The sequence below is a fragment of the Centroberyx gerrardi genome, chromosome 20 (assembly GCF_048128805.1).
Source record: "Centroberyx gerrardi isolate f3 chromosome 20, fCenGer3.hap1.cur.20231027, whole genome shotgun sequence".
In the NCBI taxonomy this organism is placed as follows: Eukaryota; Metazoa; Chordata; class Actinopteri; order Beryciformes; family Berycidae; genus Centroberyx; species Centroberyx gerrardi.
This window is the reverse complement of record NC_136016.1, coordinates 21,134,757-21,148,436: the sequence shown is the minus strand read 5'-3', so window position 1 is coordinate 21,148,436 and position 13,680 is coordinate 21,134,757. Positions and strand designations below refer to the sequence as shown.

General features: G+C 42.6%; 1 protein-coding gene across 3 annotated transcripts in view; it reads left to right on the top strand.

Annotated features, from left to right (window-relative positions):
* Positions 1-13,680, top strand: part of mrtfab (myocardin related transcription factor Ab) — a 49,077-nt gene that overhangs the window by 23,104 nt on the left and 12,293 nt on the right. For all 3 annotated transcript variants that reach the window (XM_078290626.1, XM_078290625.1, XM_078290627.1), the window contains 3 exons: positions 6,236-6,301; positions 12,423-12,478; positions 13,462-13,537. In XM_078290626.1, coding sequence (XP_078146752.1) covers positions 6,236-6,301; positions 12,423-12,478; positions 13,462-13,537 — 198 coding nt within the window. The remainder of the gene's footprint in view (positions 1-6,235; positions 6,302-12,422; positions 12,479-13,461; positions 13,538-13,680) is intronic.

The following is a 13,680-nucleotide window of genomic DNA, read 5'->3' as shown; positions in this document are numbered from 1 at the left end:
AGAGTGGAAAAGAAATACTATCTGTGCTGATGAGACAAAAAACTGCGGGGCCTACAAAAACATATTATCCCATAGAAAGAGAGGAAAAATCAACCAACAATGACAAACTGTATTAAAATGCAAACAGAGGAGACTTGTGCAGTACAGTCTCATTCAGAGCGACTTACAGTAGAATAAGCTTCAATTCCTAGATCACCAACATTACAAGCAACCAATAGTAAGTAATGTAAGGATCACAGTCATAGTGCAGTGACACCAGACGCAACAAAATATTCCTGTGACTCTATAATCATAATGGAAGATGGAGATTGGCTTGAGAAGTGCGAGGGAACGAATGAGAAGCAAGAGCCAGGAGGAGAGGTAGAACGGATTAAAAAACAAAATAGCTGACATGTTGCGCTGCCACTGTGCGTACATGAAGCCACAGCTGTCAGTCACACATTATAGGTCTATAAGTCTGTGTCTTTTGCTTCTAGAGATGGGACGATATGCTTATCTCATGGAACGAGTCGATACGCGATATGGGGTTAACGACTCGATACAACCACGATACGATGTAATAAAAAGTTCAGTGACAACAAAGTCAGATCTGATTATTTCTGAGCCATAAATCTTTTTAGCAATGGCACTGCTTTGCTAAAATGTAAACAACACATTTAAAAAAGTCATTACAAAGTGCAAATAATAGAATTTAGGTAATGTAGCAAATACCGCAATTCATTTTTATACCCCATGATTAGGGCTGAACAATTAATCAAAATTTTATCGAAATCGCAATATGGCCTACTGCAATTTTCAAATCTCAGGAGGCGCAATATTTGTTAAAGGCAAAATGTGTGTCAAAATACCATTTTAAATTAAATATTGTGGTGCTGCAGAGATGTCCTGGCCTACACATCATATTCTACAGACTTAAGAAAACATCTTTGTTTGGTACAGATCCCCGCAAAAATCAAACCATAATCTTTTTAATACGTTTTTCAATGAAAATGAAAATAATGATGTAAAAATTGTCATTCCCTCTAATATCACAAATCATATCGCAATTGCAATATCAGTCAAAATAATCGCAATTAGATATTTTTTCAAAATCGTTCAGCCCTACTCATGATACGAATTGTCACATTTTCGTATTGCGATATATTGAATTTCGACATATCGTCCCATCCCTATTTGCTTCCCTCACCAAGAGGTTTTGAACCTCTGCAGAGCAGACACTAATGATTATAAAAACACAAATGTGTGATTAGAAATCAATGTTCTTAAAAGGAGACACGTCACAGTTCTGGGCAATGCGTGAGTTTAGGGTGGCAATAACCACCTGAATCCAGGAGAGCTTTGGGAAACCGACCCCCCGTTCATTTAACTTTTAGATAATTAGTATTCCCTCCAGCCCTTCTTGTTGTCATCGGGCTTCACCTCACTGTGCAGCAGCGTGCGAAGGCAGTGGGATTGATTCCAAGGAGCGAGCGGCCGTAACCTTGCATTGTTCGTGCCCTCCAGCCTCTTTCCATTCCCACCGACGTGTGAAACATTTGCTGCGGTCAGTCGCTGCTGCGTCCGTCTCTCTGCTCAACAGATGCAATCAGATCAAACTACTGTGCGAATGATGAGATCATACAAGAGACCATTAACAGGCTTTGCAAATAGAACATTTCCAACGCGCTTGCCAAGTCGCGACGTCCAGTGTGTCTGTGGGACTTGTGTTTGGGGGATTCGTTAGCTGGGTGCGTCGCATTGTGATCGCATTAAGAGTGCTTGCGTGTGTTTGTCGGCAGCGCTTCTGTCTGTTTCAGTTTGGCTTCATGTGTGTGTGTGTGGCTGTGTTTGGTGTGTGCAGGCTTAGCTGTGCCAGGCGCGGGGGTCTTTGGGGACGGTGACGGCACTCAGACATGTTTAATCAGACCTAATGACACATGAGCGCAGCGGGATTAGCCCAGTTGGCCACAGAGACCTTGGCTCTTCCTCCCTGCACTCCTCCTTCCTCCCTCTCTCTCTCTCTCTCTGCAGCCTCTCTCTCTCTCTCTCTCTCGCTCATGACACTTTTTCATGAGTCCTACACAGGCCTGGAGAGTCTGGAAATGCATGGAAAAGGAGTTTGGTAATTGCCAGGACTTGATAAGTCTGGAAATTGCATAGAAAAGGTTGGAAAGGTATAGGAAAATATTGTTTTACTGTCTCGCTGTACATACAACTGCACATTTTCTGTAGTTTTAGACTCCTGTCATCTCCTATTCTGATTTTTTTTGTGTGCTTTGAAGAATAGCCATCTATAGAGTGATATGCCAGAGTTAGCAAGACGACTATGTGTGTAAATCATATTGAACACCAAAATCTTCATATCAAATCAAGAAATTAAGGTCTGGAAAAAGTATGTTAGAAATTAGAAGAAATTGAAGCTGTGTATTGTGTGTAGGAACGTTTTTTTTCTCTCTGCTCTCTCTAACTCTTTATCTCTCTCTGTCTCACACTGCGGCTGCCTCTGAGCAGCGGGGTGGCCTAGTGATTACAGAGGCCGTCCTGTAACCGAAAGGTCACAGGTTCGATCCCCGTCACATTTTCTCGAGGGAAGTGTCCTTCAGTAAGCCAACAAACCCCTACCTACTCACTCATTATGGATCACACTGCTTCAGCTAAAAGCCTAAAGTGTAACCGTCTCTGCTGTCTCTCTGTTCCTCTCTCTCCCTCTCTGTTCCTCTCTCTGTGACTTTGGAAGGCTGTGCGGAGGCCAGTTTTGGCTGTGGCCTAATATCCCAATAAAACTGTCCTGCCTTTCTATCCTTGCCCTAAATTAACCGAAATGGCCCTAAAAACCTGAATTAAGCCCAGAGTTAGACCTTAGCTATAAAAGAGCAAGACTTTGTTGTTTTTAATCCTCATACCGTCTTATGATTTTAACACCAGTACAGCTTTTAACAGTTTTAACACATTTTAGCATTATCACTGTCAGTATGAGATGTGTCACTTGTATTTTTAACACCAATGCTAAGCTCAACCTATGGCCACATTTCCAGTACTAGCTATGAGTTTGTTTTTGCCCCCATACTTTTGATTTCCGTACTAGCCTGTTATTTGGTGATGGGTTTAATGAGCATTTTGTTTTTATCACTATATTATCATATGATTTCGTTTTAATCGCCGCACTAGCTTTTATATTTTAACACCAGTAGAGCTTTTCACACTTGACCACATTTTAGCACCGTCACAGTCAGTATGAGAGGTGTGAGTGACAGTGAGAAGACAAAACAAGGGTTGGAAATTACCACCGGCCAAATGCTGTTTAATTTGGGCTGTGAAATTTGTCTACTCTACCAGACACTTGAGCAGGTAATCAACCATCATTTGGAGGTCCTATTCTGTACTAAATTCTATGCTAATTAAGTATTATTAGGCTGGTAAAATGGTGATAGTGACGGTTGAATTTAGGGGTTTACCAGCTACTGGAGTTGTTTCTCCCAGAGACTAGGAATGAGGAAGAGAGCGATAGAGAGGGTGTGGGAGAGAAAAAGTTAGTTACTTGCAAAAACAGGGAGAGAAATAATTCAGTGTCCTGTCTGTGGGAGCGTGTGAAAGAAGAGGAGGGAGGGAGGGAGGGAGGGTGGGAGGAGATGAGAGGGTGGGATAGAGGGAAAGTGTAAGATTCTCTGTCCCAGAATAAACCGCTTCCCTGGAAGTGCCAAGTGGCGTGGCATCTTATCCTGCACTCTGCCTTGGCATGGTCAGTGTGTGTGAGTGTGTTTGTATATGAGTGTGTGTGTTTGTATATGTGTGTGTGTGTGTGTGTGTGTGTGTGTGTATTCAGGCTACACGTGAGTCTCCTAAGTGTGTGGCGCAGAGGGAGAAATTAATCTCTTCGCAGTTTTTGCCTGTGTGCCCGGCTGGAACGTATGTACGAACGCGCCCGTGTCTGTGTTTAGGCTCCAATGTTTACGTCGACGAGTGCGAACTGACATGTTATTGCTTCCAGCAGGGAGCCTCTACTGCTAGTCTAATCCCCCAAGATGCACTGCACACAAAGGTCAGTATAGCTGAGGGGAAACTGGGATAGCCAGCGAGGATTTAGAGCTAAGGATTGGATGTTGAGGGTTCACTTTCAGTGTTAGTGTCCAGTCCTGGTTGTTTGCCCTAAGAAAGAGAGAGAGAGAGAAAGAGAGAGAGAGAGAACAGCAGCAGCTACGCAGGACAGCTAACTGCTTAGCTAGCTTGCAAGCTCCAATGATGTCATATTGTTAGTGGGAAGGAACAGGTGCTGCTTGGCCTTAAAGTAGCAGACTCGACCCCGGCCTTAGCCCAGGAGAAATGCTGGGGCAGGTTCAGTGTTCCACTTAACACACACACACACACACACACACAGACACACACATGCCTTCAGCAGGGACAGCTGGCATACATAAACAAATAAGAGTCTCAGCATTGAGACAGCAAAAAGAAAAAAAAAGAAAAAAGTCATCACCTCCTCAGAAAAACGGATTTGGTGTAACAACATGCACTTCTCTTCCTTTTGAAGATTTCATCAAATTCCGTGAAACCCAAGATGAACCTCCTTAAGCGTGAGTGTGTGTGGCGTCCTCAGTTTTAAAATGGAAACAGAATATGTTGCCAAGAAGCACAGTGGAAGTATAGTGCAGTCTCAGTTACGTGTTGACCTTAAAAAAAGCATCATACCACAAGCGAGCGGCTGCATTGACACCTCCGGAGCGTGTCTGTAGATTTCTATCTGATCTGACTCGGTGAGCTCAGTTTGTAGCTGGTCATGGTTAGTTGTTCTGTGTGCCTGACTGGAGGGTCAACTCACTTCCCTAAACTCTGATTGTGTTGCAATGAAACTGATACTGCAGCAAGCACCGTTGCACAATGATGAAATACAGTGCACTCACTTGATCCTGCAGCTTCACATGTTTGTCTTATTCCAATAAAAGTCTGCATCAGGCTTTGGTCTAATCAATTATTTAATTAACATTTAACACATTCTTTTGTTAACGTATTATTGGTGAATTTCTAATTAACATTCAATTATTGTGTCAATTAATAATTAACATTTAATTAATCATGAGGCCAGATCAAGGGCTATTTTAAAACCCAAGGGTGGATGTAACTTATTGCATTTACTCACGTTACTGTACTTGAGTAGCTTTTTACATTTACTTAAGTACATTTTTATTAAAGTATTGTTCTTCACTACATTTTAAATTACATCCATAACAGAGGACAGATTTTGTGTGTCTCTCCATCAGCAACAGAAAGTGGACAATCGTAAATTGACAAATTGTGGAGCCGTTCACAGTGAGAAGAGGAATCTGGCTTTACTGTGTTTGTGCACTTTATTTTGTAATTTCTACTTTTCCAATGAAAAGAATCTGAACTCTGTCCTCGTCTTTTTAGAATTGCATGAAAAAGATCACAGCTAACAACGTTCTCTTTTCTAAGTAGTAACTCACTAGCTTTTACTCTTGAGTACATTTTATTTTAGATACTTTTTACTTCAGTAGATTTTTACACCAGTACTTTTACTTCTACTTAAGTAAAATATCAGCAAAGTAACAGTACTTGTACTTGAGTAGGACAGTCTAGTACTCTGGGTCCAGCACCTTGTGTCCTGCACTGTTCCTTAAAACTCTCTCCCAGCCTCCCTGTTATGTAACGAGAGCTTCCTGTTTTGAAATGGCAGCGCAACAGGCCCATATGCAATAGATTTTTTTTTACTTTTTCCTCATCTACTCTGAGCTGATCTTTTTGTCTCATTCTTTCCCTGTCTTCGTTCCCTTTATCTTCTTTTCTGTCTGTTTCTCTCACCTTCCTTTCCTGTGCCTGCTCTCTCACACTCATTCTTTGATGAGTGTCTACACACACACACACACACACACACAGACTTGGCACACACACCACAAAATTTTTAGAAACAGGAAGTCTGTCGTATGCCGCTCACGCCCTCCTTGTTCCCTCCTCCTCTGTAGCTTTTCAAAAAAAAAAGGAACGAAAGAAGGAAACGAGAGAATGAATTGAAAGAGAGAGAGAGAGAGCAGGTCCTCTTCATGTCGGTCCAGATCCGACTCTGTGTTTATTGACATTAGCCTGGCGGATGGACTTTCTGACCCGTGGACAATAAGATACCAGGAGACAATAGAGAGGCTTCAGGAGCTCCATCGCTGCTGTTTTGTCCTTCACCGGCCGCCACTGACTCTCCTCCACTTTCTCTCCCCCCTCTCCTCCCCTCTCCTCCTCTTTCTCCATGCAGTCCTCCAGCTCAAACTCCAGCAGAGACGTACGCGAGAGGAACTGGTCAGCCAAGGGATCATGCCACGTAAGTCCCCGCTTCGCCCTCAGCGACCAAAAGATGTGATGCTCAGGAGTTGGGGAATGTATTCTGCGTAACACATTCTGCAAAATACCACAATGCACAGTTAATATCTTTACATCTTTACATATTTATTTTGGCGTTAAGTTTACATATGTGAATATACGTTGAATCTACAACCAGCAGTGCATATGAAATTCTCCTCAATCCTCACTCCGGTTGACAGTCAGTGGAACAACTTACAACTTAATACAGCAAGTATTGTGGTGCTTTTGGGAAATGCGGCTTAGATCAATAAGACAGTGTGTTGCTGACTGTTCGTTCAAGCTGAGGTGAAAGCATTAACCCCTTCCTGGTGCTCCGGCAGAGATTGTTTGGGGTGTTACATAACACTAACGCTGAACCATGTGTGTATCATCTACATCTATTGCTTCACACAAAGTATGCCAACTGCTATAACCGATTTGACTATCTACATCTGCTATACTGGATATCAGGTCCAGTTTGTCTGTGTGTGTTGACTTGGTAAACATCCACAGGGAATATTATGAGGGTTAAGCCTCAGCTTTTGCATTGCGTTTTTTTGCAGAATGTGCCGGCTGTTATCTGCATGCATAAAGACTCCTTGTGTGTGTCTTTTCTGTGTGTATGTGTGTCATGTTCTCTTTGCACCACATTGTGTTATCAAACAGGGCAGCTTCCTCTTCTTCTGTATCCACTTCCTGTTTCGGAGTTCCGCTCATCTTAAGAGAAGAGGCGGCGTGTTTTTTCTCTCTATGAGTGTTGGGTTTTAGTTTAAGAAAGAAGTGCGGTTATTTCAGTGTGGGAGCTAAGGGCAGAACGAGGAAGTCGTCCTTTTTAGAAGGAGAAGAAGAAGGTCTGTAGAAGGTCTGACCCTGAGCGTTCAGCTTCATGTACCATGGGTCTACAGTTTAATGGGGTTAAATATAGGAAAGGATGTTTTTTTGGTCTACTGGCCGCAGAAACTACTTCTCAAAATTCACCAGCTGATTTCACTGCCTCATCAGCCAAATGGATTGTAGAAGAGAATAGGATCTCCAGATGATGGCTGGGTATCTGGCAGCAGACAGACTTGCACAGCCAAAATTAGGCAGTGTGTGGCTGGTGGTAATTTCCAACCCTGGATGAATCAGTTGGCATATCAGTCCACTATCCACAAACTGCACTTGATCGCCATGACCTAGCTTGGGCATAAAAGAATGGGTTAGGCATGAAAGAACGGGCCGGGCACTCGGACCAACGCTGCAATTAATTGCTTAAGAGAGAGAGGCGTTCAAAATGGATTTCTGAACAAAGTGTTTTAGAGCTCCATGCCATCTTTGGTCCATGAATCAAGTACAATGTTGGTGAAAACCTTTCATCATACTCAAACTCAGTAAATCCTACACACTGTTCTTTAAAATTTATGACAAGAAAAACTGATATGAGTCTGAATCACTATTGCAATATTCTGTCAAATAATCGCAATTAGATTTCTTCCCTAGATGCTAAATCTGTCTGTTTTCTCCTTATGCAACAGGCTCCATGCCGGCAGGTTAGCTAAACTAGGCTAGCATGAACTGGTGGCTTATTGCACTATTAACCTGCTTTTCTGTAGACTTACTATAGTGATGGAGAGACAGAGACACAAAAAGAGAAAGAGAGAGAGAGAGAGACAGCAGGAGAGATTCATCAGAGACGGTGTTTGCTCCCAGGATGACGTCTTCCTCCAAACACAGGCTTTTACAAACAGCCCTTGTTTTGACTGTCGGCCAAAAGCGCAGCAAAGTACAGCAAAGCCCGTTCAGCCATCAAGGCCCCCGATGAGTTATTGGACTGTAAAGATCATATGAGCTGCATTTACGGTTATAGTGCAAGGGGAGGAGGGAGGGCGAAACGAATAGTGTGGTATTTAAACCTTGGAGGCAGAGGGAGTGTGGTGGAGGAGGGGGGGTGTAGTGACGCAGTCATGGGAAATGCCCTAGGTCAGAAGACTGTGAAGATGGCTGAGAGGAGGAAGAGAGAGGGAGAGAGAGCTGGGAACAGATGAAGGGTCAGTTCCTGGTCTGGAAATGTATGGAAAAGGGCTTTGACAATTTCCAGGTCTTGATAACTTTGGAAATTGCACAAAAGATTTTTCAAAAGTATGGAAAAATACTGTTTTACTGTCCCGACACGCATACAGCTACACATTTTCTTCTCACATATTGTGATATTTGTCAGTGAATTTTGTCAACTGAATAATCTTCATTCATAGAGTGATATGGTAGATATTAGTATTATGTTATGTATGTATGTATGTGTTATGGTGTTAGTTGGGATAAGATGAGTATCAGCAGTAATCATACTGAGCACCAAAATATGAAAATCAAATGTGTGGAACTGTGTAAATGTGAATCAGGCAGTTTCTGAAAAAGAGCATGCATTCTCAGATGGCTTTCCCTGGATAAATAAAGGTATAAAGTTTTAAATAAACGGGTAATGATAATGTATAGATAAATAGAAAACATATCCGCCTGTTGCTGTTTCTACTGCTGTCAGCTTGGTCTAAAGGTGACTCATTTTTCACACAGACAGCCATGCAGCCTCATAACTCAACAGAAAGCATTGTGTGACTAGGCTGCTGGCTGGTTTATATCTGCCTCTGACCACTTTAGTATTAGTTTAGTATTGACCACAATTTGCTAATCATCGTGTGCGATCTTGGGTAAGAATGTGTACAGTCTAATTGTAGCTGCAGTGTCAGGTTAGTGGAGGTGTGGCAGAGGTGAGGAGAGGTCTGATCGGTATCAGCGTGGATGTATTTGGTTCTGGGATGCCACGGTTTGCCGGAGGCGTCAAAAGGCCGGATGCAGCCGGTCGCCTGTGATGGGAGGGAGGTGTGCGCTTGGTAATCCCAGCGGCACGGCTTCCTCTAACATCCCAGCCTGGCTTCTCTGTTGGTGCTCGCTCTTATTCGCACAGGGGATAGCTGCATCTGATCCTCTGTGTTGGGAATAAAGTTGATTAACAAGCTTTTTTTGGTAGCTGTAGCCTTTCAGAGCAGGAAATTTCAATTAGGTTTCGACTGATATGGGTTTTTGAAGCTAATATTTCCTGCCGATATGGGTGGAAAAGCCTCTGAAACAGCATTTAGACCATCATGGGACACTAAAACTCCCCATTGACACCCAGACTGATTTATTTTCGGGATAAAGCAGGGTGAAACGACACTTGTCTAAACCCAAATTTCATATGCAAGAATTCTTCTAATCAGCCAGCGCAAAATGGAAACAATTAATCTCAGTGGATCATGACAGGAGCAGCTTTGTCTGTGTAATCCCCCCCTCAGGGTGTTTTTGTGCTCCATGTTGTTGTGATGCACTGGTGACATCATGACAGCAGTATGTAGGTCTTGAGCATCTCGGGTTATGACCTGAGGTATGCGACCCCACCCCCCCACCACCCACCCTCCAAGTCTTCTGTGGTACACGCATATAGACGACGCCCCGCTGTAACCAGAATGCCGCACTTAAACACCTCAGGCTGGGATTTCATCAGCTCTTAACCAATCAGAAGAGCGCCGTGTTGCATCACTGTAACGGCTGGCCACTTTGTCCTCCCAACATCCTTCCCCAAGTAGAGAGTGAACTAGGGATGGAGTTTAACCCACTAGTTGATGTCAAAATACACAAGTCGTTTAAACTAAAATATGTGTCTATTCGACTCGTCATTTGCTACATGTAAAGATATGATTTCATATTTAAAAGTTATATTTATGTAACTTTTAATGAAAAGTTGTGGTTATATATTCATCATAAACATGATAAAATACAAACAATATTTGAGAATATGGTGGAGCTACAGTGCAAGATGAACTGGAGCGCTTCACAAATGAGCAATGCAATGTTGAATTTCAACAAATTGGGGCATTTTAATACACATTTTTCATCTTTAAATTGTGTAAATATTTTTGTAATGTTTTACTCCGTTTAGCTTAGATTATCATTTGTATTTATATCATTAGATATATGTTGTTATATACAGTCGTGTTTACACATAGCGTCTAACTCGGGGAAAAGGCAGAGCAAACCCGGCGTCAGTTTGTGTGTAAATATGTCAAACTGGAGAAAATGTAGGTTAAAATAATGCGGTTCTGACCCATCCCACCACCAAGGAGAAAAGTCAGAGAAAAGCCCGACCTGACCCAGTGTGTGTTCGGTGTAAATAATGTAGTAGTTCGGTGTAGATAATTTTTTTAGACTAGTCAGGTAGTCGGTTACATAACTTTCGTTTAAATGGCAATATTATTAAACGCAATTACCATTCCTAGAGTGAACATCTTTGCGTCTATTCACCTTTCCTTAACTTCTCACCTAGGAGGCTTCTTAGCTTCTGTTGTTAAAGATTGAAGGTACTCCGAAAGTGTGTGAAAAAGCCTTTATTCTCTCTGTCTAGTCCTAATTGTACCCTTTAAACCCTGATGGGGCCAAACTGTGTTGGCTGCAGTTTTCAACTTAAAACTATGACTAGCCAAATAGAAAAAAGATGGTTAAACAGATTTTTTGGAGTGGCTTGGGTCTTTCTTTTTTCCACATGAAACAAACAAATGAACAAAAAATCAGGATGACAAACAAAGACACAACTGCATTTTTGTCTGTCATGTCCATTCAACTAAATTTGTGTTTTGTCTGTTTCTCCTCAACCGAGACACACGCTGTCCTGCTTAGTGTTGGGTCGAGATGCAGCATCTAGGCTGCTCTTCGGTCTCGCTAAAAACACACAGATAGTCGCCCATACACACACACACACACACACACACACACACATCCACGCCCACACCCACACCCACAGGTACATTAAGGCCAGTCATGGCTGAGTGCAGTGATGAATGTAGATTTTCCCGCTGTCAGGCAGTCTATCCATCAGCCCGCCCTCTCCTCTTTCTCCTCGCTCCTTTTTAAAGATCCCAACCAGACTGCTGGTCATCAACAATTGATGTCCCTCAGCCTCCCAGCCAGAGTCCATCTATCAGACTTAAGCAGACGGACGGCCTGCAAGATAGTTTGGACCGCCTCCTATCTACAAATCTGGAAGAAACACACGACCGAATAGAAGACATTTAGCACTTTGTTTAAAAGTGCTGTACAAAAATAGCTTTTAACAGAGTTATTGCACTGGTCTAGAAAGTCTGGAAAGTCAAAAAGTTTGGAAAAGTTTGAAGAACGTGTTGTTTCATCCTCTTACATGTATGGCTACGCATTTTATATAGTTATAGACCCACTGTCTTGCCACATACGGTGATATTTGTTGCTGTGAGGACTAATCTTGAGTTATAGAGTGATATGGCTTAGTTGACTGTAGAGCTGAACAATTAATCGAAAAAAAAATCACAATATGAACTTGAGGCTGCAATTAATTGTTTAAGAGAGAGAGGTGTCCAACATTTTTTAATTTAATCACTTTTCTTTAAACAGTTTTAAAGGTCTAAAAAAACCTTGTGATTATATGAATCGCAGTTTAAACTGCAATTGCAATATTATATTCTGTCAAATAATCGCAAATTAGATTTTTTTGTCAATATCTTTCAGCACTAGTTGTCCGTCAGATTACCCGACCATCAGCATACAATCACATGAGCGGCGACCAAAGCCTTCAAATAAAGCCTTCAAATTCTGGAAAGTGTGAACATTTTGAAACTGAAAATGTATTACTAGGAATTATGTTTTTGGCTTTCACAAAGTCCATCTTCTTTCTGTTTGTATGACACTCATATGACAAGCGACCAAGACTGGGATCTGAAAGCCATAGAATCGGCGATCACATTGATCATTTCCTTGGTGGGAACAGAGTCGTGTTCGCTGCAGACAAACCCGGCCTCATTCCTGCACTCACATCACGCCGCAGCGGCCTGTAAACCTCCTACCGGCCGCCATCAGTACGCTTCAGAATAGCTCCTCTGACCTTCTCATCCTGCAGCCACTTCTGCTTTGAGTCTGTGTTCCTCTATAGCTGTATCTGTTCTCACATTGTCACTCGCCCAAAGGAGCGTCAAGACTTCCATTAGAGTGTGCGTGAGCTGCATTCATCTCTCTCATCTCCTTTTTTTTTTTCTTTTTTTTCTCCCTGCATCCCTCGCTCGGCGCAGCACTGAAGAGCCCGGCGGCCTTTCACGAACAGAGGAGGAGTCTGGAACGAGCCCGGGTGAGTGTCTTTGAGTGCCTCTATTTCTTAATGGGTTTGCATTGTTAAAGCAAAGGTTTTATGTAAAAAATACACCCGGTCTACACAGCGTTAATCGCAAAGTGAGGTTCTTCTCTGCCTGCAGAAAGTGACAAATCAAAAGTTCAAAGCTAAATACAAAACTGTCTCGGTGAAAGCTGTACGTTAGATCTTTTCCTCTCTCGTCTCTTTGGTTTCCTTCGGTATAAAGCATCACAGACCGGCCGGTTGGTAAACGTGAGCGAGCTGTGTGACGTTTACTGACGTCACCTTACAGGATTTCTGGGTATTTAAGTTTTTCCAACAGTTCCTTCTCACTGCCGTTTAAAGCTGCCAACATGCAAAGTTGCCTAGTGCAGCTTTAAAGTAATAATCCGCCTCTGTTCTGTTACTCTCTACCGGTGACTGAAGTAACACAACAGTGATCCAACCTATATCCAAAAATCCTCTGGCGCGTCTGATGCGTTTTACGTTTTCGGTTTGTTTGAATCAATAGAAGAAGACCTGGGTAGTTAGCATGAGCAGCGATAGCCACCATGACTGAACAGACAAAGAGAAGAGCGCCACCTACAGAAACTCAGACTGCATCAACAGAAAATCCAAGCTCCGCCCACACTGTTTGATTGACAGGTGATCTCTGGGAAGCGCAGAGCAGAAACATCACAGCGATGAGCCCTTAGTGACAAACATGTCGCCAAACTAAAAAAAAAAACAACACAGATCTCGCAGATTATAACTTGAATGCAGTGGTTGAGGAAGTGTTTGGTGTCACTGAAATTTCTCAAATGTGAATGGTTGTTTTTTTTGTTTCCTCTTCTACCTGTTGCCTCCCCTATTTCTCATTGTCCTCATTCTCTCTCTCTCTCCCCCTTTCTTGTTCTCGTTCTTTCTTTGTCTTTCCTGTCGTTCTCTTCTTCCATCTCCCGCCCTTCCATCATCCATCCATCCCTCCTGTCCCTCCCCAGACTGAGGATTATCTGAAGAGGAAGATCCGGAGTCGTCCGGAGCGTTCGGAGCTGGTCAGGATGCACATCCTGGAGGGTGAGTTTCCACACAGCGCCCACGCCTGGACGATGAGGGGAATTACACTGTTAGACTGAGAAACACTTCCTCAATTAAATTATGTAGAACAAAAGCTCTCTGTTAGCTGAAACGGACAAACTTTGATTTTATATTATGATGTT